At 43.3% G+C, this 27,296-nt stretch overlaps 2 protein-coding genes across 3 annotated transcripts; both read left to right on the forward strand.

The window, feature by feature from the left end:
• The first annotated feature begins 3,564 nt into the window (after positions 1-3,564).
• LOC124351042 (melanopsin-A-like) lies at positions 3,565-8,616 on the forward strand. The gene is made up of 6 exons (XM_046801800.1): positions 3,565-4,091; positions 4,464-4,753; positions 4,836-4,966; positions 5,593-5,747; positions 6,410-7,301; positions 7,486-8,616. Exons 2-6 carry the CDS (start codon positions 4,470-4,472, stop codon positions 8,238-8,240), a joined length of 2,217 nt encoding a protein of 738 aa, XP_046657756.1. The 5' UTR covers positions 3,565-4,091; positions 4,464-4,469; the 3' UTR covers positions 8,241-8,616.
• A 2,774-nt stretch (positions 8,617-11,390) lies between these two features.
• LOC124351049 (cadherin-99C-like) lies at positions 11,391-19,918 on the forward strand. 2 transcript variants are annotated; one of them, XM_046801808.1, is made up of 28 exons: positions 11,391-11,755; positions 12,512-12,576; positions 12,653-12,715; positions 12,831-13,012; positions 13,073-13,195; positions 13,772-14,047; positions 14,124-14,276; positions 14,364-14,585; positions 14,669-14,869; positions 14,972-15,109; positions 15,222-15,368; positions 15,476-15,640; positions 15,725-15,877; positions 15,949-16,245; positions 16,309-16,437; positions 16,502-16,675; positions 16,739-16,951; positions 17,015-17,146; positions 17,216-17,335; positions 17,393-17,645; positions 17,714-17,862; positions 17,926-18,285; positions 18,354-18,619; positions 18,687-18,926; positions 18,994-19,093; positions 19,159-19,279; positions 19,340-19,532; positions 19,610-19,918. In XM_046801808.1, exons 1-28 carry the CDS (start codon positions 11,721-11,723, stop codon positions 19,713-19,715), a joined length of 4,776 nt encoding a protein of 1,591 aa, XP_046657764.1. In that variant the 5' UTR covers positions 11,391-11,720; the 3' UTR covers positions 19,716-19,918. The 2 variants fall into 2 exon arrangements, with proteins under 2 accessions (XP_046657764.1, XP_046657763.1); XM_046801807.1 differs by having other exon boundaries at positions 11,392-11,755; positions 18,991-19,093.
• The last annotated feature ends 7,378 nt before the right edge of the window (positions 19,919-27,296 follow it).

The following is a 27,296-nucleotide window of genomic DNA, read 5'->3' on the forward strand; positions in this document are numbered from 1 at the left end:
GAATAAATGTGGCATTGTTTGAACTTCCATCGAGAGACCAATGCAATGGATGACCCGGGGTATCTACGGTGTCACTGGGTATTTCTATAGAGAAGACATTATTGTCACAAATATTATTATTATTATTATTTGAACGATAGGATAAAATAACAAAATGGCGGCTGAAAAGGGATTGTATAACAGCACACGGGAGCGGAGAGACGATGCTTGTTATATAGGTTCGTTGTCTCGGTGAATCCATCAAGCGCATTTGCTCTGTGCCTTTTACCAGAGAACTGCCGGCAGAAGAAGAAATGAGAGACACAGGCGCAAACACGTTCCCCGGGAACACACAGCAGTTGTCAGTTGAGTTGTCATCCCCCCTGGCTGTTTGATTTGATAAGATTCGTTTCACATCCGCAATTTTAAAAGACACTTCGAATTAAATTCCTTCTACATGTCGATGGCCGTTCATACTAAGGTATACATTTCGAGTCACTTGCGCAATGTCATACAATCCAGGAGGGCTTTTTACAGTGAGGAAATTTTGGAGACTCCCACAGGCTCTACGAGATTGGGTCATCCGTCGAAATAGATTCAATTATTACAGACGAAATATCGTTTTCGTAAGTGTAAGTGTACAAGTGTAAGTGTTTTCGTAAGTGGCCTGATGCAATTATATAACAAGAGAGCCGTGCAAGTGTCCAACATTTCAAAATTTCCCGCTTCCAGCAGCACCGAGTGTGTGGCGGAAATGTCTGATCAGGATGCGACTCTCATTCAATCACTCACATTCAGTCACTCCTGCAGCCACTACACCGGGTTGTCAGGTGCGCGCGGATGTCGTAATTGAATTAGAATTTGATAAAGGCGCGCGTGTAGGAACAGCAACCGGTAAAAGGCGATGACGCAGTCGGCGAAAGACACGTTGCACGACACGCTCCCGCCCCGATCTTATACTTTTTTCGACTTTGGATGCGCTGCCGTGGTGGTGGCGGTGCTGGTGGTGGGAGTCGCTGTTGGGATTTCTACAAGTAGTTGCCCTGATCAACGATATAATAATATCCACATCACGCAGGTTGGCCGGGCGGGAGCGGTAAGGCGGTAAGGCATTGCTCACACGCCGAGCATTCAGACAGGTTTCCCTTTCGATTGCGTCGCGTTCGAATAAACTGACGTCGTCGTTCGCGGCGACATTTTAAATTGTCTGTCGAAATCACATCGGCGGTTTGATCCCCCCTGGTTGGCTGGTGGCCCACCATCACCCTCTCACATGCCATCGACACGTGAATCGGCCCGGCCGTCTACATGGTAGCAGTATAGAGTCACAGACGTCATCGCAAAGTGAAAACCAATGCCGGATGCTGCTGCTGGGGCTGACGCTCGTTGATTGATGATTGTACGTATACATGCGTGCGTGACTGTAGACAAAAGAAATGATCCTGCGTCTATACACATTGGCACGTGCTCATATTGGCCTATTGCAATCACTTGACTGCCGATTACAGTCGTCGCGAGCGCGCTATATAGCTGGATACATTGCAAGCGACATATATTAGAAGGATCATGATAGTTGTGTGTCTTCGTCGTTGGAGAGGCAGCAGCGAGTTGAATTCATCCATGTTTGTTTGTCTATAGAGATCGAGGCAGCGACATAATGGCTGCGATCCTGGCTTTATTTGGATAGAAAAGAAACTGTTCCCAACGCTGAAGAAGAGATGGGAACCCGGATGAGGGATATATACATATTACGCCTGTGTGTCTCGTCAGCAGTTCCGGCCGGCCGATTGTATTCATTCAGCGGATACAGTTTCCGCGAAGCTCAAAATCAAATAGGCTATAGCGCGGCCTATGATGGAGTCGTTTTTTGATTACCATACGCCCTCCTGTTATCTCTAAATCGATTCGACTTTTTATATGAACAGCAGCAGACGAAATGAGCTGGAAATTTTGACAAATATCTAAATAGCCTACAAGGCACTTAATATTTTTGAATGAAACGATTTATTGGGTCTACTACCTTATGACAAAAAAAGAGGAGGAGGAACTGATATGTTGTATGTATATACATACAAAAAAGGTCTGGAGAATATTACAACGTCAAAGTCAGCACTTGTAACATGTAATTTCATATTGACACGCGTCGGTTGCAGCAGGCCGGTTGCAGCTGTCAACTCCCCCCAAAAAAACTCGTATGCGTCGCGACTTGAATGCATATTATATACATAGAGCTCATTAATGGTAGAACGCGCTGTGTGTCGAGTTATTTATTTCATGCAAGTTGGTGACAGACTTTCATCCCTTGGTTTTGTTGCATATGCATGAGGCTGTAAAGGTATAATACGGGAAAAAGTCGCTCATAAATAGACTAAACGGGCGTGTTCCACGTATTCCCGCACCAATGATGGATGATTTTGAATATGCCCAGCTCAATCATTCATCGCTTATCTCGGCGCACATCACGAACGGCTCCAACGGACCTAATGAAGGAATATTACCAAAATATTTAAGCGCAAGATAAACCCCCAAAATTAAAATCCCAGATTACATCTTGCGTAATTATTGGGTAATCTCATTTGAGCACGTTCTCGTCTAATATGTCATTAATCAGGCTAATAACATTAGTCAGGCTATAATACCGTCGAGGTAATGCCATAAGCCCATAACGTCGCGCATCTCTTTCAATTTCGGTAATGGGCTGGTAATTGTCCTAAATTGGTGAGTGCACCAAAACCTAGATGGCCTAATTATCACCTTGTTTGTTTACATCACCTTCATTATACAAATCTTAACCCTGCTGATGTTTCTTTAGTTGATCTTCAACTGGATTAGTCACCTGGTTTTGTCTTGGTGTAGTAGTTATTAGTGGACCAGGGGTAAGTCGATCTAACCGAGTTATAATCAACAACTTCTCGCCGGTTTGTCCGCGGGTTGCTCTTGTGTCCAGCGAAAGTCTGCGATACGTAACTTCTCTTTGGTTTGAAGATATCCCTGGCCACCTGGGGTATAAACAAGTGTCAACTAGCCAAATAGCCAATTGTGTGTTACCCGAGCCGTGCCAGTTATTAGTATAATAACGAGAGAATAGAGAATAAGAGTCAAAATAAAAGACCCAACAACTTGATGATTCACACGTCGATCAACTCGGCTGGCCGTCTCCCGTTTCATCCTTTTTTTTTCCCTCATTTTTTTGTTTTTATCCCAAGGAAAACTCAGCCAAGCCTCTCCAATGAATCTCATCAGCCGGTCTAACATTTCAGCTGACTTATTTTTCCAGATATCATATCCATGACATTTGGCTATTACACGCGCAGGACCCCCAGCAGTGTCAGCACAGTCGGGTGTACACACATTAGACGGCCCTGCTGCATGTGCTGGCAGTTGGTTTTTCTCCCGTGCAATTGCGAATAAGAATGTCACAGAGGCTACGGAATCCCGCGGGACAGACGAGAATGGCCCGACGCGCATGTGCGCGTTGTTCTTGGGCTTGTGTGTACGGTCGACCGCTCAACCGACTGTCTCTATCGCTCTCTCTCTTCTCCTCGTCCCCGTGTAATAGGCTGGAAGACACACAGACGGGCAAGGTTCTATTGCATATAAAAGCTTTGCATCTCTTCCAGTCGGCGTGTCTCATTTGGACGGCTGACGGCGACGGCGGGATCTCTCACACACGCCACCGGGCGGCCACTTGTTCACCTTTTGATTTATTATTGAAAGTGCCGTGCAAAATAAAAAAAAGTTGGACCAACTTTTTCTTCTTCTTTGGCATCGCCTCCAGGTGCTGGACCTCCTTAAATAAAAACAAAACAAAAAAAAAAAGGGAAAAATATGCCCTTGAAAAAGTTGTGAGAATCGGGCAGAAACCCAACAACTGACGGCCGGGCAAGCACAGTCATTTGTTTCCGTATTATCGGTCAGGAAAGAAAGGAAGAAAGAAGGAACTTTTCGACTTTGCGGTTGGTCCGTTCAGTAATTGAAAAGAAAAAAGAAAAGTGTCGACGTTAGTGTCCATTGATTGTCCAGCCATCAGCAGTTATTCGCTCCAACTCAACCGGCCGTCACTTAAATTCCAGCTGGGTAACAACATGTGAATTTCTCCCATCTCCAAAAATGTAAGTCGATTTTTTTCCCGAGCTATAATAGTCAATTCGGTTTAAATGAGGGTTATGTAAGTAAATTTCAAATTTTAGAAATTCCAGTTTATTACAATTCATTTCCTGGTTGTAAAAGGGGGAAGAAAAAAAAATATAGATAGCCTTAAGTAAACGTTTGGCAAACTGCTGTATAAGAGTGTAAGGAGATTTACGGTCATGGGCATCCTTGGACTTTGACAGGCGGACAGCCTTGACAGCAGAGTAAAAGACCGGCAAATTCAAATGAGGGTCATTCATTCACTTGTCACCTGATTTCAAACGAGCCGTCATCTATAAATATGCGGATTTGTTTTTTGTTTGTTTGTTTGTTTGTTTGATTTCCCTGTCCAGCTGCACATGGCTTCGTCATTATGGTCGATGGTCGTGATGAACCGCAGTCTGACCGCCCGCCACCTTCAAGACAATAACGTCAACCATTACAACCGGAGCGATCCTGAGACTCCCGTTTCGGCCGTCGACTGGGACGAGTGGGACGACTCACTGTGGACGGCCGAGCAGCGCCAATGGCTGGAGGAGGGCTCGGTCCCGCGGGAGGTCTACGTGACCATGAGCATCGTCTTAACTCTGATCGTCGTCTTCGGATTGATCGCCAACGCCACGATCCTCTACGTTTTCGCCAGGTCAGCCCGCCCCCTCTCCCCCAGGCGCCCATTAATTCTCAATTGTTTCAGTTCTCATCAACGACAATTTTGTTAAGGGCAGATTCAAGAGGCTGAGGACGCCGGCCAACGTTTTCATCATGAACTTGACGGCCTGTGACTTCATCTCGTGTCTCATCCACCCGATGGCCATTTATTCCGCCTACAGGGGCCGCTGGTCCTTTGGCAAAACCGGTGAGTCTCTTAGCCATTTTCATCTTTAATTGTTAACACTTCAGGAGAGAAATTCATCTGTCGGTCGCAGCAGAAGAAGCTATTTCTGGAAGTTGTTGGGTATATTTATATAGAAATCCGCCCAGCTTGTAATATGCCCGTCAATCGAAATGGGGGTACGAATCGAACTGGACAAAACGTCGCAATCGTCTAATGGACTATCGATCGACTCTCCACAGCGTTGAACAATCACACACCATTGACTAAATGACAAGGATGTGACATACACCACCACAACCACTTCCATTGCGGAATTAGTCCAACAGCCACCACGCCAGTGAACGAAAACTATGCCATATAAATCGTGGCCGAAGTATTTGCTATTTGATTTGATTGCCTTGTTCGGCGATTGTTACATTTAAAAACAATTTCGATATTATTGGCCGCGGTGGATTCCAATCATCGACTCTTTATCTTTTCCGCCCCCCCCCCATCCCTCCTTCCCTCAAGGCTGTTGCCATGGTTCCCTCCCAGACGCGGCTCCAAAAACAATGAATGACGCCTGTGTCTGCTCGCCTATGACTGCTATCTAATATCTTTTGTGTGTACACTGTTTTATGATTTTTTTTTCCTCTTGTTGTTGCCAGGATGCAATTTGTACGCGACTTGCATCGGATTCCTGGGCCTGAACAGCATCGTGACTTTGTCGGCCATCGCCTGTGAGCGGTACATCGTCATCACGTCCAGCAGCTGCCGGCCGGCCGTCGCCAAGTGGCGGATCACCCGCTGCCAAGCACAAAAGGTTCACAAGAAAATGAATTGCTATTATCTCTATAATGAAAAGCCTCAATCTACGCTATCCCCCCCCCCCCGCTTTGAAGGATCGATCCTGAATTTTTGTGTATCGATCGCAAAAAAATGTCCAGGGCGGATTTCCATCAACACGGACGGCTGCTGATGCCGAGGGATCGATCCACTGAAGAGCCTCAGCAGCAGCAGCCAGGATTTTCTATTGTGCAGATAAATCGATGAGTTGCTGCTGCTGGCCGAGATTTTTCTTGATTATCATTGGCGGGATTGCGGACATTTAATTGGGATTGTTCACGGTTCCCTCGTCCGTCCGGGCGTGTCTTTTCCCAGATTGACAAGTGAATCTTTCCTGCTTCTAAACTTCAAAGGGTTATACAATGTATAGTACAAGACGGGCGGCGGAAGGATATCTGATATGAGTTTCCAGTTTCTCCTTTGAGATGGAACGTTCTTATACTTTGCCTTTTCGGTTATCCAAGAGTTGCAACTAACAAAGGGGGGAGACGGCCCACCTAACTTGTCAAAGTCGCCAGAATCCCGTTGCAAATTAAATTTCACTGGAAATCTAATCATCCACTGGAAATTATCCACTGACATTTAAATTCCCTATTTTCTCTCTCTCTCCGGATCTCTCTCTCCGGATCTCTTGTTTAGGCTTGCGTGGCCATTTGGCTCCACTGCGCTGCTCTGGTGGCTCCGCCCTGGATGCTGGGATGGTCATCCTACGAGCCGGAAGGAGTTCTAGTCACCTGTTCTTGGGATTACACAACCAGGACCCTGTCCAATCGGCTCTACTATTTGTACCTCCTCTTCTTCGGATTCGTCCTGCCCGTCTCCGTCTTGACCTACTGCTACGCGGCCATTTTCCGGTTCATCGTCCGCTCTTCCAGGGAGATGACCCGGCTGGTCATGGCCAGTCACGTCAAATCGCCGTTCAGCACGACGACGACATCGTTCCGCAAACGGCGGAGGCAGACGGACGTCCGGACGGCGATGATCCTTTTGTCGCTGGCCATCCTCTGCTTCACGGCCTGGACACCTTACGCCATCGTCAGTCTCATCGGCCAGTTCGGTCCGGTCGACGAAGAAGAAGGCCGTTTCGAGCTCTCGCCCTTGGCCACTTCGATCCCGGCCTTCCTGGCCAAAACGGCTATCGTTTTCGATCCGCTGCTCTACGGTTTCTCGCATCCGCAATTCCGCTCGTCCATCCGGCAGATCCTGCAGCAGAACAGTTTCATTGAGAGCAGCAACAACGGGCCGGCCCACCGAGCAGTGGGGACCAACAACAAGGCGGCCGGCGGAACGACGATGATGATGGTGACGGGCGGACTGCGGCACACGACGACCCGGCATCCGCAGTACCGGAGCCATTCGCTGCACACGAGCTCGGCGGCCGTCTCTTGGGCCAGAAACAAATCAGTGAATGACCAATCCATCAGCGATCATCATCCCGTTTCTTCCTCGAATCATTCCGGAACCAGTTTTTCGCTGCCGGAAACAACGGCGGCAGCAGCCAACCATAGCATTTGGACCCGCCCTAAACGAGGTAATATACGAAGAAATATTTGAAACAAAAAAAAAAATTAAAAAGTTTAAACTCCTACGGAAAACGGCCTGTGAACTTCCGGGTTGTTTCCGGTTTCCCTTCACCCGAAATTAATTTCACCGTGTCGTAGTTATATAATCTCATTTGAGTTATTTTCATTTTCATTTTTTTTTTTGTTTTACAGCCATGAGTTTGGCGACGATCTTGTGGGGCAACAAGAACGTCCAGCAGCAGAACAAGAAAAAGTCCGGCAGTTCAGAGGCCATCAACAACATCAACCGAGGGGCCAGCAGCTGTCAAGAAGAAGTTTACAGGTGCTTCTGGTCGACGGCCCGGCTGTCGTCCGTGATCCGCTCCAAGGGCGACTCGTTTTATCTGGTCGGCGGGACGGATCAGCCTCCGCCCAGCTGGATGGACAGCACGGGACTCCACTCGCCGGCCGTCCAATTGGCCGGCTGGGCCATCCAGGAGGAGGAGGACAAGAAGAAGAAGACGGCCGGTGACTACAAGAGGAGGTCGTCGGAGCCGGATTTGATCCGCCGTCGGATTAGTCCTTTCGCTCTGCACAACTTGCGATCCGTCGGGGATTTAACGGTCCGCCAACAGCATCGTCCTCAGGAGCCGATTTTCGTTGTCGTTTCCCATCCGGCCGGAACGACTTCGTCGGTTATCGACGGCCATTGTCGCAACGGGCCGATCGATAGTGGAACAACAACAACAACACCAACCACAACAGCGTCTCATGTGTCGACGGCCCGGTCGGCCGCCAATCTTGGCCACATTTTGTGGCCGAGCAAACGATCCAGCAAAGGTAGTGGCAATCAATTATTCGAGTCACGCCGACAACATTCGCTCGTTTTCGACAGTCGGATCAATAATGGCGGCCATCAACCGGTCGGGCATCACAACTCTTCGTCTTGCCCGCTCATTTCACCGTGAAAATAAAAAAACAACAACCAACAAAACCAACCAAATCAACAAATGTTAACGTGATTGTGTTAAATTTCCCCCTTAAATATATTTAGACAAAGTTGTGATATCGCTCCAACCACCCGCAAAATAAATTTTATATTTTTCATAGTGTCACTATTCGTTTATGCGTGGACAGCACAGGGTTTTTTTTGTCTTTCTATTTCTTTCGACAATGACCTGAATTACATTTAATCATATCGTCTCCGTAAATAATTGAGCACGCACACAAAGAGAATCGCGGATCCAATCAAACCGATATGATGTATTCAATGATTCCTGATTATGTAAATATTTGTTCAATTTCGCTAGACCAAATAATGATCGATCGAATGAGAGAAATACACGGCCCAATTCAGTCAATTTTCTCCGAATGATTGCTCCTCATCTCCCACTCAGCTTTGATCAAGTGTGCGGAATCTTCGTAACGGGACAACTCCTCCTTTAAATAAAAAAAAAAAGAAGGAGGAGTGCTGTATTTAATAATGTCTAAATTCGACCTTTTCCCATTCGCTTCCGCGTGTGTTGGAGGGGTGTGTGTGTATCCCGAATGACGACCTGTTTGATCTTCTTTTTAAATTTATGCAAGTTGCCCGGCGCCAATAAGTAGGTATGCACACATACATTTCTGGCTGGCTGGACAATCGCCATGTACGGCCAATGCCAATCAATAACAAGCGACACGTTTCTCTGTCCGTTTATCATCGCCCCAAATGTTTTTTTCTCGATCCTTTGAGTTGTCGATGCTCCACATATCGCAAGAGAATCTCTATAGAATAAGAGATATCTTTTGATTTCTAAAATCGCCCCCGGGAAACACCCTTGACACAAATCAAATTTGATTGGATTGGATCAAATTCAATTTCAAGTGGGTCGAAGAGTCTGTGTGAAAAAAAAAAGAAACAAAAAAGTTGCCGTTCCATTTCAATTGGTTCGAAAAGTGTCGACTGCAGGATCGCATCTCACACAGCGACATGGTCTATTGATACCGAAATCATTAAAGAGTTTGTCGGAGGACTTTGCACTCGGATCGATCCCGCATATAATACAACATCCGTCAATTCATTTCGGTCAATCGCATATATACTCGTTCCAAACTTCTGAAAGGAAGAGAAGAAGGATCGATACGCCGACATCAACTTTGACCGGTTACACGAACAAGGGCGCAATTTCTTTATTTTTTGGGGTTTATTTTTCCGGGATCAGTTGCCCGTCGTATGACAGCCGACTGTGAAGCCCAACACGAGTCGGCCGTTCACGTGCACTTCCGCTTTGCATGTGCAGTAGGGATTTTATTTTTTGGGGGTTTAATTCCCTCCCTCCCTGTTTGTCGCTGTCAGAGACTTGGTGGTGCGGGGGCGTTTTCCTTCTAAATGTCAGCCGGGGGAGTCAACGTGAATGGGATCCCGGGGAACTGCTGATGTGCTGGGGCGGACCAGCGACACACATCTTAGTCGAATCCCTCGTGATGTAACTCTCTGTTCATATTGTAAAGACAACATATCCCGCCTCCCACACACATTTACAATTCAATTGTTTTCCATTTAATACTGAATTACGTAAGATGTCGATTTTTAAATAAAAAAGAAAAGAAAGAAGTGACTTCCAGCGAATGGTGATTTAAGTTTATAAAAAGGAGGGGGAACAACAATAAAAGAGGAACGAGGGCAGCAAAGATGACGGAAGTCGACCTGGATTCATATCCCGAAACCAGTCGTCTTTTCTGACCGAGAAAATGAAAAAAAGAATAATATCGCCAAGAGTTTTTGTTTGATGATGGCCTTCCATTTTGGATAAGGAGAAGAGAAAAACAGTTGGGAGGGAAATCATCTGATTCTCCAATTCCGTCGTGGCAGGTGTTTGGCTGGGCGGCCGGATTCCGGTTCTTCTCGTTCCACCAGTTCTTTTTGTCGCATCTTCTCTATTTCGCTCACAAATATCACGAAATGTGTGGCAACGGGATCTTGTCGTCTCTCTCTGACACAGCCCCCACCATCAGTTATGTACACATTTTGTGTAGTATGTTACGTTTATTCTTTCTTTTCTCCTGGAGATGTTCAATAAGCCCCCGGGCGGTTGGATCCCCACGCAACATCACGGCTAATGGCGAATGCATTTGGTTATTTTGTCAAATCAATTCCAACTAGGTCAACTATTAAATCAAAAATTACTAACAGAATATTTCATTTTCGATTTTGTCAAATCAATTTCAATTGGGTCAACAATTAAATAATAATAAAATTAAGCTACCAGAATATTTCACCTTTTTTTTCTGACCGGAGATTGAACACAATCGAATGCTCACGGTTTAATAACAATGTGCAAAGAGAGAAAGATAATAGACACACACACACACACACACACACACACAAAAAAAAAGAAATGATTTGATTTTCCCATTCTTCTTTTATCATCGGAGGAGAATAACGTCACAGTGTGCGGCGGAGCGCGGAATAGATCCGCACGCCATTTTCCGCCCAACAACAATAAAGAGGCCGACAAATCCTCCTGCATTCTGAAAGATCCCGACGGAGTGTGTAGTCGTATTACATCGCCATAATAGTCAAAGAAAGAAATCAGGCGGCAAATTCAAAAGAAAAAAAAGGAGGAGATACAACCGGCTGGATCGCGCCATTCTCATCTCATAAGATGTTGTATACTGTTGTGTACTGTACAACATCCATTGTGTCGTCGTTATTGAAGGACGGGTGATTATATTACATAGAGGAACGGCCTCGTTTTTGTTGGTTGGCAGAGAGAAAGTAACGACCCACACCAGACGGTATTAATCGAGTTAAAGGGAGAAAATTCGGTTTAACTAGTATATAACCTTTTTTTTCTTTTCTTTTTTGTTTTTACCTTGTAGGGAGAGGAAGAGTATTGAAATCTAGCGGATTCTTACGTGTGTAGAGCCCACAGGTGGGTGTCAGGTAGGTAGAAGAAGAAGAACGAAGGGGGGAAATGGCTCGGAAAAGAGGAATGAAAAGGAGAAAAAGAGAAAAATAACTGCTGCTGAAACTGCCTTACCATTCCTTTTGAGTCTCTCGTTTCGGTTTTCATTTGCTCCCTTCCTCCTCCTGGACCCTCCAGGTATGTTCGTGTGTATAAGGACAGGTAGACAACACGGGCTGGTCGGCATTCCCCATTTGGCATTCAACAGATGCGCAGCCGACACTCGCAGCTCAACTTGTTTCAACGCTAAACAAAGTGAAGTTAATCGCCCAGTTAAGTGCGTGCGATATCCATCGGGAATAATTTCGTTGTTTAAATCATTTGCACGTTCCACCAATCGTCCGTGAAACGATAATTCAACAGCCATGTGAACTATCGTGCATCCGCCAAGTGTTGTTCAATATAGTGAAAAAGAATGTTGGAGCAGTGAGAAAACTTTGAATCGGAATATTTATCGTGAAGAAAAAAATTGCCAAACTATTTTGTGAAAGAGCGAGGATGGACAGGTTGCCGAGCAAGAGGAGCGCCGGCAGGTATTAATGTTTATCGAAATTTAGAGAAAAACAAGTTGATGGAGAAGGGAACCGCATTGTTGAATGTGTATGTGGGGGCAGGTTTTCCAATAGGAGGAAATTTCCTAACGGTTTCTTGACGGGGCCACAAAAACCTTAAAAACCTTAAAAACCTTAAAAAAAAAAACGAAAAGTTCATGTCGTTTCGCAAGGATCTCGTTTTCGTGTCTCTTAAAATTTATAGATTTTTTTGTCGTACGGTATATTTTCCAATCAGCATTACGTAAAAACAATGGGAAATTGGAAAGTTTTATTTTTTCAATTAAAAAAAACCGCGCCCGACACATTTTTTTTTCACACCGAAATAAATTGGCCAAAAAAATATTTGTAGAAAAAATGATGAATTTTATTTTATTTTATTTTTTTTCGGCTGGAAGCGACGTGTGGAAACGGAAGCGTATAGTGGCAGTTTCATTTCCGTTGTTGTTGTGTCGGCATTTCTCGGTAATGTGGAATTTCTTTTTTTGAGGACACAACGGGGCAATGCGGAAACTTGTGTACCCCCACCACCACCATTATTGTGTGTGTGTCTATGTCTACCTGGGTCTGTGCTGGTATGTCCAGGTCATACCACAGGAGGATCAAGTTCCCTGGTGGTCGAATAACACTCTTTTTTTTTTCACCTTTTTGGCTGTGGGTCAATCTGACCCCAATTTGAAAGAGTTTATACCGAAAGTATGAATGAATCCACAGTTATTTGTTTGTTTTTCGACCTAGGACGAGCTGCCCAGTCTTTGCTCTGGTGTTGTTGGTTTGCCTGAGTGTCGCCATTGACGCCGAACGTGAGTTTATCGTTTTATTGTGTGTCGATTATTATTGCGGATATCAATTTTGGTTAATGTTATGTACTCTCCGCAGTCTGTGACATCGAATCCGGACAGTCCAACGTCATCCTGGACATTGAAGAGAGCCGCGGACCACGTAATATTATAGTTCTATATTTATAAGTTCCTGTCGCTTTTGTTTTTTTTCTATCTTTCGGTTGTCGTTATTTTCTTTCCTTTTATTTTTGGTGTGGAAAAAAACAAACGAATAGAAACGAATCAGAGCACTCGGCCAAAAGTGCTGCCCATTGTTGGCGACGTGCCCGCCGGTGAAATCAGTCTGACAATAGCCAGTTCCAGCAATCCGAACGTGTTTGCCCTGCTGGGCAAAGAACTCAAATTGACGTCGCCGCTGGATCGCGATCACCAAGACATTTCTTCCGTCATCCTCCAAGTAACGAATTAACAACAGCATAATTCATTCATTATCTCACGGACAACTTTGGTGACTCAGGTGTCGTGCACCAATTCGGCCACTGGCAGGCGGCGGAATATTCCCGTCATTGTCCGGATCTCGGATGTCAACGACAAGGCCCCCGTCTTCCTCAACAGCTCGTACAGCGTCACCATTCCGGAGGTATCAAACCCATTTCTAGGGTTTCCCATTTTTTCGAATTTCATTTGTAAAGGCCTTGTTGACGGGATTGACTCAATGGTAAAAAGGAGGGTTGACTCACTGATGTAACCGGAAACGGTGGCCAATGTTTCCTCCCATATCCGGCCCTTGTACGGTGGTCATTTGAAACGGCCAGCAGCAGCAGCAGCAGCAGCTCGACAATGAGGAATTCAGCAGAGCGTGAACTGGCCGCTATAGTTTCCAACAGCTATTACAACTATTGAGAGCCCACTGACCTACTCTTTGATTCAATCAATTCGCCATTGTTGTTTGTTATACATAGACTCCGGCCGGGGCTTCTCTCTCCTTTTAATGTTGCCTGCTGTCTCTCACTCAAATTTCCGGCCCAATAAGGGACCGTCATTTTCAAGTCAAAAGATGAGATAGAAAGAAAGCTTCTCCAGCTGGGCGTGTCAGCGACAATGGGGAGATGATAATAGAGACGTTATATGGAAGACGCCAATCGATAACTTGGCCTACATCTTTTGTTACATTGAATGTAACGTTGTTCTCTTTTGTTTTGTTATTGTCGCACAGGATCTGCCGGTGGGTGGGATCGTCATCCGCGATATTGAGGCTAAGGATGCGGATGCCGGAATCAACGCTCTGGTGGAGTACAAAGTGGTGCCCAATTCGCAACGAATGCGCAGCGGCGGAAATGTCAGCCTCTTCAATGAAACTAATCCGGCGTTGGATGCCTTCGATGGATTCGGCATGTTTGAATTCCCCGCCGCCCACATTCCCGTCATGACTCTGCGCCAGCCCATCGACTACGAGTCGGTCCGTCGCTATTTGGTCACCATCGTCGCTTCGGTCAGACCAAACATTTTTCCGATTATTTGAATATAATTTCTAACCGGATTGTGATGGGGATATTAATGCGATGCAGGATCGAGCGCTGAATGCCCAGGATCGGCTCTCGTCGACGGCCACTTTGACGGTCAAAGTCAGTGACGTCGAAGACCAGCCGCCGGCCTTCCAATACGTCGGTTGTCCGCTCAACGATCGAGGCGTCTGCATCACTCCGAATTACACGACGACCGTAATTGATCGCATCCATCGATTATACCGTCACACCCCACCTAACATTTTTCTTGTCTTTTTTTATTATTATTTTTTGTTCACGAAGATCATCAGCGGCGTCACGTCCGGTTTGTTGACGCTGAAGCCGGATCGAATTTTGGCTCTCGACACGGACCCTTCAAGCCTGGCACCGATCCGCTACACTTTCGACCAGGGATCTCCGCCCAATTTCCGAGAGTACTTCGAAATCAATCCCAATTCCGGCTGGGTAAAGCAGATTAAGCCGGCCAATCGCTCAGTGGTCAACAAATTCGATTTGATCGTCAAGGTGAGCGATAGTCACAATTTTCGATCAAGTTAATGGCCAATTTCAGTTGCGGATGGATGACGTCAAACATTTTTTTACTCCAGGCCGAAGAGATGACGTCAAAGAAGAGATCCTCGAGCGCCACGCTTAGCATTGAGGTGGGCAACGACAACAATTTCGCACCGCGGCTGGTTGCCGAAGCCCTGGAAGGTTTTGTGGATGAGAATTCGCCGGTTGGAACTCCCGTCATATCCGCACGAAGAAAGGGCCAACCTTTGCAGCTGAAAGTCGTCGAGGAAGACTCGGTATTAGAGCCATCATCGATGGGGAGGGGGAAATAACTCCACGCCAATTGTGTGCTGGGCCTCTTGTAATCCAAGTTTCATTATTGCCTCGGTGTCACGTAGGAATCTGAGAATCCGCTTTCTCAATATGAAATCGAGCTGACGTCGCCCGCTTTCCGAGTCAACAAGGTTGGAATCATGGAAGTTGCTGTGCCCAATCTCGATCGTGACGCACCCAATCCATCGACCCTGACTTTCCAGGTAACGCCCATTCATCAATTGAAACCGAAAGTGGGATAAAATCGTGATCGCCTTTGTATTCTTTGATTCACGATGTGTGCTTGGGCTTTTCGCACGTTTCACGACAAATAAGGCGATCGCTCGAAAAGCTGGAGGAGCTACTACATCACCGATTGCCATTTCCATTCGAATTTTGGACGTGAACGATAATGCCCCACGGTTTCCATCGTTTAAACCCGTCTTCCTTCAGGCGGGCGATTCGAAAAAAGTGGTGACTCAGGTGAGTGCAGTTAGCAATCTGACTCCTAGATAACGTGGTGTTCATTGTTTTTACAACTTTTCGTGCGGCCTCTTTCGCCTCGTGTGCTTGCATTTGAAAATAACTAGGTTCAAGCCGAAGACAAAGATTGGGCTGATAATGGCCGCATTGAATATGCTGTGGTGGACGTCACGAATAACGGAAAGAACAAGTTTGTCATTAATCCGCAAACCGGAGTTATTGATTCTTCTGGAGCCCTGAAACCTGGGGAGAAATTTACACTAACTCTCCAGGTTTGTCTAAAACTACTTTGCAGTTTGCCTAAAATTTTTCTCCCTAAATCTGATGATTAAATCACTTTCCTTCTCCACACACAGGCAACAGATGGAGGGGGTAAATCGTCTTTGGGGTTGCTGGAAGTCATCATCATTCCAGGACCGAACATTCAAGCACCAGTTTTTACTAAAGACTCGTATGAAATTTCTGTTGATGAGGGCTCTCCTGTCAATTCTCTTGTCTACACTTTTCAGGTAACTTTGGGATTATTCAAACCCCCATGTAACAACCCGATTAATTACAATAATTTTTCTCATCCCAACAGGCAAGAGATCAAGAAAATGATCGTGTAACATATTCCATAGTGGCTGGCAATGAATTAGGGCACTTCAAAATGGAAAAGTCCAATGGAAGTCTCCTTCTTGCTAAACCAATCGACAGAGAACAGCTTAGTCGCTATGTTCTCACCGTAAGAGCCGAAGATACTGGAGGATTGTCCAGTGTGGCCCAAGTTATGGTTCGGGTTCTGGATACCAACGACAGAAGTCCAGAGTTTATAGATCTGCCATACATTTTCCGCGTCAAAGAAAACGACCTGACGGGCTACATTGGCCGCGTTCACGTAACTATTTCTACCTCCGATTCATGTTTGTCTGCATATTTCAATGTTTTTTTTCTAAATCAGGCGAAAGATGCTGACATTGAAAAGAACGGACAGATCACATACTTTTTGCCCGCGGATGAAAATTTCGTCATCAACAGTCAAACGGGCGAATTGAAGTCTAAAGCACCACTGGATTACGAGAAAGACAGAGTAAATGAAATCATAAATCTTCAAGTTACCTTGTCTTAATCCTACTGAATTTTACATTGATTAGGTTCATCTTGTGGTTATAGCAGCTCAAGATAATGGGCTCCAACCACGAGTAACGACTGCGACTGCAACAGTGGTTGTGTTAGATTTCCCGGATGAGCGACCCAAATTCTCCCAACAGAAATACGAATCCGACGTGCCGGAGAACATCATTGATTTCTTTGTCGCACAAGTGCAGGTAAGCAAAATAATGCCAACTTTTTTTCTTCGAGTAATAGAAAATGCTGAATTTTTATTACAGGCGACTGACATGGATAGCGAATCTTCGGTGACTTACACCATACGTCAGGGCGATGCTGAAAAATTTAGAATTGATCCTCAGTCGGGAATTGTGCGAACCAGGCGCTCGCTGGATTATGAGCGACAGGCACAGTATGTCCTTATCATTGGGACACTCGAGAACACGGATGTCAACGACCCACAAGCGACAACAACTCTCTTTGTCAACGTCCAGGTAATAGGATACTTATTCGAGAATCGAAAAAAAAAGATTGGAAGTTGTTCTGGTTTTATTCAGGATCGAAATGATGTGGCTCCTGTCTACAGCTCCTTGCCAAGGCCTGTACGTCTCAGAAGCACTGTCCCAGTTGGTCAAGTCGTCACTACTGTCATAGCTGTTGATTCCGATGGAACGTCTCCAAATAATCATGTATTACTACACATTTCAAATTTACTCAATTCGATCACTAATTATACATCGTTATGTATATGATTTCAGGTCAGATACGAGTTGGTAAATAATTCCAATAAAGTTGGGCAATTCTTCCGCATTAATCCCGAGTCGGGAGTCATCTCAACCCGCGACAGTCTGCGCAAGGATAATGAGCGCGAATACAAGGTAAACGTGAAATTAAATATTTGATTTAATAGCGATTATTTTTCCTTTTTCCCAAAGTTGAGAATTAGGGCTTACGATCTTGGCAAGCCTACGTCCCTGAGCACGCTGGCCACAGTAATTGTGCTGGTTGATCATGTCGCTCCGCTTATCCAGCCAGACGTGACTCACATGTCGTTTTCCGAAATGACTTATTCAGTGTCTGTAGCCGAAGATGCACTGGCCAACACCCTCATTAAAAATTTATCCGTCATTAACAGAACCAACGACCTGCTTCCCGTCTCGTGCGAGATTGTAAGCGGAAATTCTGAAGGTATAAGGAAACAAATATTTATTTTCAATACTTGCATAAAATGGTATTAATCATCATTTTATTTTCAGATGCGTTTTACATGAAAGAGTCGGCAGATCGCAATTGTGAGCTGCGGCTCAAAAAAACTCTGGACTTTGAGGCCACGCAACGCTATGAAATTGAAGTTCAATTAAAGACATCGGCCAGCTTCGTTAATCAAGACAGATCTACAGTCAGGGTAAATTTGAATGCATTTTTGAGGATTGAATTCTTGTAGTATATGCCGTGTTTCATTGAAAAGGTGGACGTGACGGTGCTGGATGTGAACGACAATTCCCCGAAATTCTTGTCGAAGTACCCAGAGAATCGCTTCACCAATGGCAAGTTCTACGCAGCGATATCGGCCGATGCTCCCATCTCGTCGGTGTTGATTTTAGTGGCGGCCGAAGACGCCGATAGCGGGCCACTCGGTCAACTCGTTTACGATATCATGGAGGAGACCAACAGCGGCAAATTGTTTAACATTGACAAATCAACTGGTACCATTCACACTGAGAAAATGATGAGTGCAGTCCGTCAATTACCTATTCGGCTCATTGTGACTGCAAGGGATAATCCTGGCCAGCCCGTTGGCTATCGTGAAACCAACTGCCAAGTTGTGGTGAGTCAATTATTTCTATATTCTCTTTGAACCCCACACTTAATCTTTTTCGTTTGTATATTTTGTAGGTGAACATAATAGAACCGCAACATCGTTTAGTGCTGGTTTTGCCCAATTCATCGCCCGATCAAGTCCACCGCTCGCAGTCCTCCATCATCGATATCTTGCAAGAAGAGACAAAGATGATTGTGCGGGTTGAGAAACTTCAAGCGCTCACTAGCATCTCGCCCAATGGCACAATCTTGGTTGACCCATCTGGCTCAGAACTTTGGTTCTATTGCGTCGATCCTACCACGGAGACGATTGTATTAACCAATCACAGTCAAATAAACAGGCAATAATTTTCATTTTAAAGCTCAATTACTAAGACTGAATAATTGATTGTTATTTTGTGTGTGCAGTACGGTTCTGGAAATGGGATCGACGAATCATCTAGCCTACCTCATGGCAACCAAACTGAAATTAGACGTCTCTGAAATTCGACAGCCGTTGGACAATCGTTGGGCGTCAAAACCCTATGATTCGGATACTCCGGCCAACCGTCTATGGAACGGTTTTCCTGCCGCTCTCGTGGTAGTCGGTGTACTGGTCTTTTTGCTTGCTCTTGGCGGCATCGTCTATATCTGCGCCTCGTGGGACAGGTGTGTGGGATACGATCCTATTGCCATATATGAACTACCATTCATTTTCCAAACGCTTTTCTAGTAGGTTGCAGAGCAACACCGACAAAAGAGTCCAACCTTACGTGGTATTTCCACCGTATAATCCTGTTGTCATAGATCCTAACCCAAAAGAATATGAAACCCAAGTAAGATGCAATTAATTGTATAATTTTAAAAAGACTAATTTAAAATTGATTTTTGATGGCGTAAGATACTGCAGTTGAGTGTCAATAATAGCACCGACGATTCGGAATCGAGCGGTGATCACAACATGGATTACAACGCGAGACGAAATCGTGTTTTCCCTCTAGCAGTGCCGACCTACATTTCAGGTAGAATTCCACAAGTTATATTCGTCTCGCCACTTCTTAATCAAAACTGTGTTGTTTTAGGTCACCATATAAATGGTGCCCTCAATTCAGCCAACGCGGACATCGCTACCCTGCGTTTTTCCAGTTTGGCGGGTATGGGGCACTGTGAGTTTGCCCCCCACCAGTTTTTCCCTGAACAAGAGGAGGAAGACGTGTCTTCTATGATCATCTATGATGATCCACCCATTCCGACAACTAATCCACTATATGAAGGGTAAGTACAGTTACTCTCGTACGAGTTTCTAGTGCCCTATTATTCATTTAACTATTTTTTTCCCCATACGATTGCAGATCTGATGAAGATCCACTAAACTTCACCAGCGCAACCAATGCCAACGTTACCTTCAGGAGTAAACTACAGCGGTTTGGCATTCCTGAAGTGTCCACTGAGCTCTGAATAATTTGAGCTTCAAACAATGAGTCGAACTCGAAAGAGATTGTTTTTTTTTTGTATTTGTGTGTTGAAAGTTGAATCACGATATTTTTCTCTGTTGATCTTTATCGCTCTGAGGATTATCTTTGAACGAATAATGATTTTGTCCCATGTTTTCTTTGCCAAACCTCCCTGCTGTGAATAATAAAATAACCGTTGTATTATTATCATCTAACTGAGTAACTAAGACAGCGGTTAGTAACGTACTAACGTTAGTAAATATTCGATATGGTAGAAAACAAGTAAAAATGGAAAAAATCACAAATAAAAAATTGCAAAGCTAAATTTTAGTTATACGAACGGCCTGATAGATCTTTATCTACGATTTTCACGAGAACAAATTCTAATAGGCCTACGCTACTCGACTTGCGTCGCTAGGTTCCTCTCCGACAGAGGGGCTTTTTACGACAGGTGGAGTTGATTAGCGTTTTTAAAGGTTTCACGTTAAATTTTCGATTAATAGAAAGGAAGGCGAGTCGACGATAGTTACACTACTATTGAACTGCTAAATATTTTAAAATAATTCTGTCATTGAACTTTGAAGTTGTCTTGTTTATTGAAACTTGAAAAATGAACACATATTATCAAGAGTGAAAACAATTAAACGAAGAATTATTGCCTTATTGGAAGCAAAACAAAAAAAAAAAAAAAAAACGAAAAAAGAAAAGAAAAAAAGGGTGGTCCGTCACCCTATAGACCTTATTAAGATCCAAAGGTATGAGTCAAGCCGACCCCTTTGCGTCGCGTTGCAGTGTGAAGGGGTGCCATGAACAGAAGATTTTATTTGGCTCGGCCCATGGTGTTATTCTCAGGACTTGTCGGGTTAATCGTGCCCGAGGAAAGAATAGGGAGGAAAGAAAAGTCTGGTCCCCTCTTTTTTTCATTCTTTCCTTTCCTCCCTTTCCTTCCCTCGGGCACGATTAACCCTACGTAACTTAAGTACGTACCGCCGCGGTGGTTGTCCCGTCAGGCGGCGGTAAGTACCACCGTGGCGTTTTGAGACCAAGTTGGAATATTGAATTACGAATCCTAATGGCAACCCTGCTCGAAGCTAGTTCAGTTCATTCTTTTCACACCAGAGTTCTCTCCCCACACAGCGAATTCACAATGGCAGAGCAGGTCGTCGATGTCTTGCACCCTAGCAGATCCTCTATCCATAAGGAGGTTTCTGAGATAATGGCCAGGATGTACAAAGTCACAACTGATGTAGTTTCCTGCTTTGGTTTCCGTACCAACTTTTGTAGTGGCAAGTCAACTGGATTTCCCTTGGCCTCTATTCCATGGACTTCCTCAAGAAGTTGGAACCTAAGCATCGCCTTGCCCTGGTTAGTCACCCTTACATAAACACTCATTGAATGTGAACTAATATCTTGTTAGTCTCAGTAGAAGGGGATGTTCGAGAAGAACAAGGTATCTCACAAACAACGAAAGGAGAGAGCAGAATGAAGAAAGTCCAAGTCAATTTTCAATTAGTGGTATTTTGCATGCTGTTGCTGATCTGATTAAGTGGATAAAAAAGTATAAAGTTTGCCATTCTTGCTAGTCTTTTTTGTGATTTCTGTTACGCACCTCATCTTCCCTATGCCCATTGTGTATAATTATTCTTTATAATTACTAATACATCATTTAATCATTATTATAGCATCATAACTGTCTGCGATAGTTGATCATATTCATACCTGGAAAAAAATTTAGGAATTTTGTTTATTGAAAGGCCAAACAAGTTAACGTAAAACTGTTACATGACTTCGGTTCTAAAAAAGTAGAAAAAGTTTGTTATGACAGCTACGATTACCAAAGCAAGAGCCAATTGTTTTTCCCTCGGACGCGCTTTAGCCTCGTCATAATCGAGAAACAAAAAGATTACAATGAGAACAATGGAGACTACGGACAAAGCGAAAATCGATCCATTAATGAAATGACCAAGAAGAACTAGGTCGTTTTTATAGTCTTTGATGACTGGAACCAGAGCCCTCATGATGTCCATTATTTGGGAAACATTTACACAATTTATGGACGTGTTGATGGAAGGGGACTTGTTTTTGAGCTCTAGCTCCCTTTTTTTCAGCTTCGCACAGCAGCTTTCTCAGACGTAGGATTTCACTACGTTGGTCATCCATGGAATCAGGTGAGAGGAAGCTAGTGGAAGTAGTTTGAATGTTGTCCGATGTTGCTTCTGAAAATGTAGAAACAGTTGGTAATTACAGATATGATTATCAAAGCTAGAGCCAATCGTCTTACCCACGGACGCGCATTAGCCTCGTCATAATTGAGAAACAGCAAAACAACAATGAGAATAATAGAGAATGCAGACAAAAAGAGAATCCATCCATTAATGATATGACCAAGAAGAAGTAGTTCGTTTTTATAGTCTTTCATGACTGGAACCAGAGCCCTCAAGATGTCCATTATTTGGGCAACATTAACACAATTTATGGACGTGTTGATGGAAGGGATCTTGTTGATGAGGTCTTGCTCCCTTTTTTCAGCTTCGCCCAGCAGCTTTCTCAGACGTAGGATTTCATTACCTTGGTCATCCATGGGATCAGGTGAGATGAAGCTGGAAGTTGTTGGTGGAAAGTTGATCGATGTGCTTGTCCTACAAAAGAAGACAAAAATAATTAAGATTTTGTAAATTATTTCATGTAAAGTTTCAATACTTCATCATGGTTCTTTCTACATACCCTTCAGTTTTAGAATTCTCCTCGTAAAAAGTTTTCAGAAGATTTTTGGTCAATTCCAATTGGGCAACAACCCCATCATATTCGTTGATGCAATCTTGCTCCTCTGCTGTCAGAGCTCTTTTCCCTTTCTTTACTTTTTGAACAAGTTCGATGTCAGCCTGCAAACAAAGCATTCATTATGTAGACATGCAAAACAAGATTACTGGTGATATTATTACCTTCCTCTTCGCCAGCTCATTTAATTTCTGCTTTATAATGGAGTAGTAAGAATTGTAACCCGTTTCCGGAAAGTCCAATCCCTTCCTTTCATCCATTTCTATCGGTGTCGCCATTTCCATTCAGTTTGTGATAGAATCTAGTTGAATCCCGTTGGTTATGGGGCCTTATGAGTTGTCGGGTTCGGCAACCGTAGGCGAGTTGCTGCAATTCCTGTGACAGAAATGAGAAAATTTATAGTTGCCGAAACCCATTTAATGACATCGCTTTCCTCCCCCGACACATAACGGCAAACACGAGTTTGCATCACGCACATAATTGTACCGTACTTGTCGCTTAGACGCTACAATTAACAAACTTATTTTGCACAAAGGTAAATCAGACCACATTTACCACCACCTATGGATGATGATTCTCGGAGGAGATTCCGACAATGAATCAAGAGACGTAAATTGAACTTTGTTATTCTCATTTATTTGCTGTCCTTTTAATAACGTTCGAGTTGCTTACAGAACCAGAACGATAGACGATACGGTCAAAGAGGTCGTGGTTATTTGCGCTCCTTGTATAGCGAGTAGCAGCGAAGATGAAGTAAGTTGTACAACTTTTACGTATTTGATCACAGTTAATTTTAAACTTTTGAATATTCTAGGATCTTGATTATAGAAAACTTAATTAATTATATTAATTTAATTTATTGCGAACATCCCAGTATTCCCCCCCCCCCCCAGTTCATCATCACCAAGACCCGTAAATGCTTTTGTCCTGTCTCGTACGTGTCCTTTGTCACCCCGCTCTCCCCTACACATAATTCGGTTGATTTTTAAAATATTAAAAATTACCACGAGAATCAGCGTGAAAAACTGATTTTCACCATGTATGTTTAAAACAAATATAAATGTCTTGCAACGACCGTATTCCCCCGATTTTTGGAAACGCGTCAAAGAGTGGCTTTTTACATAAGCTTCTCTCGCGCGTTCCCAAACTTTGGGTAGGTATGCCTACTGTATGTATAATACATATAAAAGCAATATTAACTTGTTTTTTTAAAACTACTGCTAAGTATTTTGGTTCACTTAGAGTCTGTCCTTGGATAAACCCGATTAGGCTTTGAGACACACAGTTGAACTGAAATTATAGCCGTACTCTCACTTTTAAGCAGTACTTGATTTTATCTGTATACTCGAGTTCTTTTCTTCCGTTCTTCAGCTCGTTTGTTAAATATTCTAGTGCTCCTTTTGGGCGCTTTTTGGGGCTCAAAAAGGGCCACTTACTTTGAAGAACGGTTCAAACATTTGGGCCGAACTAGTTTATTTGTTACATAGCACAGATTGCTCCGGTATGGAATAATCATCTGTATCACCAGTCTTGGAATCATTTTCAGTTCTCATCCGCTGTCCATCATTGTGATCGATGTTGTCAAATCCGTCTTCAGCAGTGTGTGCAGCTTCGACTGATGTAAACAACGATAAACGTATGGAGAAAGAGGAAAAGTTACGTAAAATATCAAATAATTCCTCATAATTGATTGATTTCGTTAAATCACACAATTAATAACTATACATTTCGAAAAATTATTCGAAATAAATTGCATGTTTAATACACGATAAAGTTTGGGCTATTGGTTGTTGGATATAATTATCATTATTTGCTGTAGTTTGAACAGTATCAGTTTGAAATTGAGAAATATTTGGGCCTTGGCCAAAAAAGGGACGCATGTCGTGTCGCATATGGTAATACGTGGTTTTTGGGATGGCACTTCATCCACAGTTTAGTCTTTTCAGCCAGCATAAATAATTAACTGGTCTGTTCTTCATTCTTCATTTTCACTTTTTAGTTGTATAGTATAATAGATGCGCGCACGTAAAAATCTTCTATAAATAAACCCAAACAAGTTGTTTTTAAAAGTAAGAGATGAAATTGCCATACGTCTACGACGCCAGAAAAAATGCTTCACTAATCAAAGTATTTCATAACTTTTTTTAAATTTTGGTTAGATGACCCATCCCTAGTTACTTATAATCTCACACCAATAATTCGCTTTCTTTATCCTCCCAAAATAGCTTAATAATCCTAGTACCATTTTTTGTGTTTCCTATACACGCCCATCTTTTTTTACAAGAAAAATTATCTAGGTTTCTCCATTATTGTTGTGTTAAACACGGAACTCGGTCAAAAAGGCACTTAACTACGTTTCTTCAGCTTCTAAAAAAACTATGAAATAGAATTAGATTAAAAACATAAAAGTAAAGTTCATGAACTAGAATAACAATTTTGTTGATATAAATTCTTGTTATTACACATGAAAAGTGTATTACAGTTAAAATTTACTTTGATCACATTTCAATAATTTCCTAGTATGTTAGTTTTATTTTAGTTTCCGCAGTCTTCATCCGTTAACTCCTGACCAGTTAGTGCACATTAATACGGTGCTAAAACGGAATCAACAAGCGATCATATTGGAGAGAAATAAAATATCCAGCAACTCGAAGGGGGTGGCGAGTCGAGCGACGAGCAATGTACAACAGTCTACGACGCAATGTTGAACACGAGGATTGCACAGTATGGTCCAAAAAAATCCGAACAACCTAAAAGCCACCTATCAGTCATGCGGGAACTATGTTAGGCTTTTTGGTCCTAATTTTGGGGGATAAGAACAAACCGAAAGGTGGGAAGAAGGAAAAAGGAGTAATAGGCTCATTTAGCCACCGGTCATGCCTTTCCCCCCAAAAAAATCATGAATGAAACCAGACAGGCTGTCTGGAATTTCCTTTGCGGGTAAAAACGAATAACCGCATTGCAATAGCCTTAGGCCTTATGCCCTAGGCTCACCGTCAATATTTTGACAAGTGACAAGAAAAGGAAAAAGCTGTCCCAATCCTGCACCATGAAGCGGGAAAAATTCAAAGTTATCGTAATGTTGCTTTGAATCACGTTTCATGCAAGTCAATTTTGACCGAATGTCGTGACGTCAATGAAATCATTTCATTGGCGATTATTAATCATTTCCTATTTTTTTTTCTTATCCCATCATTTAATTAAAGAAGTAATGAAAAACGACAATTTGATTGTCAATTAGAAACGCCGAGACTTGAACTCGGGATCTAAGGGGTCGGAGATAACTACCGTAACCACTAGACCAACACAGAGTGTTTTATACATTTAAAATATAAAAACAAAACAAGAATTTCAATATTTAGTCTAATGCCCTTCAGCCTGACAACAGAAGTCTAAACGAGAGATCATTGAATCCGACAATCTCTCCCAGTATCCCAGTCCCAGCCTAGTGGATACGGGGGTTTTATTCTACCCCTAAGGTCTCGAGTTCAAATCTCGGTATCTCTAAAAAATGAAATCTCGTTTAATTGACAATCAAATTTTCGTTTTTCATTACTTCTTTAATTAAATGATGGGATAGGAAAAAAAATAGGAAATGATTTATAATCGCCAATGAAATGATTTCATTGACGTCACGACATTCGGTCAAAATTGACTTGCATGAAACGTGATTCAAAGCAACATTACGATAACTTTGAATTTTTCCCGCTTTATGGTGCAGGATTTGGACAGCTTTTTCCTTTTCTTGTCACTTGTCGAAATATTAACGGTGAGCCTAGGGCCTAAGGCCTAAGGCTATTGCAATGCGGTTATTCGTTTTTACCCGCAATGGAAATTTCAGACAGCCTGTCTGGTTTCATTCATGTTTTTTTGGGGGGGGGGGGAAGGCATGACCGGAGGCTAAATGAGCGTATTATTACTCCTATTCCTTTCTTCCCACCTTTCGCTTTGTTCCTAGCCCCCCAAAATTAGTACCAAAAGTGAAACATAGTTTCCCGCAATGTGGGTAGGTGGTTTTAAAAATAAAAATGGGTGTTCGGATTTTTTTGGACCATACTGTACATAAAGATGTCACTCGGGTCTTAAAAAAAAACAAGTAACAAAAAACGACAATTTCATTATCAATTCAACCAATTCCCATTTTCCGAGATTTGAACTTGGGACCTCGGGGGTAGTAGAAAACCATCGTTACCACTAGACCAATAATTCCAAATTAACACGGTAACAGATGACGAAAATTCTTGCCTTATTGCCACATATTGATTATTTAAAAATATTTATTCTTCACCACTCCAATTGGGCTAGTGGTAATGGTGATTATCTACTACAGTGCTGGTCCACTTAGAGAACCGCCCGGTTATAGAATCATTCCGGTTATAGAACCATTCCGGTTATAGAACCGAAATGGCTCTGCCGTGTTTCAGCGCCACCCACGGCGAATTGAAAAACTTCGTGGTACTTTTAGCGGCGGGAATTTAATAAATAGAATCAATGGAATGGCTGGATTAAATTAATGAGAGGTTAGGTAAGAAAAGTCAGACAGCCGCCTGAAAGAATGACAAAATTAATCAGTCTGTGTTGTCTCTCCTGTCATCACAATGGGGAAAACTGTGCCGAATCAAGCTAGAAAACCTCGAAAATGTTTATCTCTTAAAGAGAAGTGCAGGGCTATTGAACTTTTAAAAGATAAAAAGAGTGAACAGTTTATTGCAATCCGAAAGGACTCATAGTAAATGCCCTTTTGTATGATGTTAGGCCATTCGGGAAAAATTACAACGCTTTAATGCGTCGAATATTTTTAACATGG

Source organism: Daphnia pulicaria, chromosome 7 (genome assembly GCF_021234035.1).
Source record: "Daphnia pulicaria isolate SC F1-1A chromosome 7, SC_F0-13Bv2, whole genome shotgun sequence".
Classification (NCBI taxonomy): Eukaryota; Metazoa; Arthropoda; class Branchiopoda; order Diplostraca; family Daphniidae; genus Daphnia; species Daphnia pulicaria.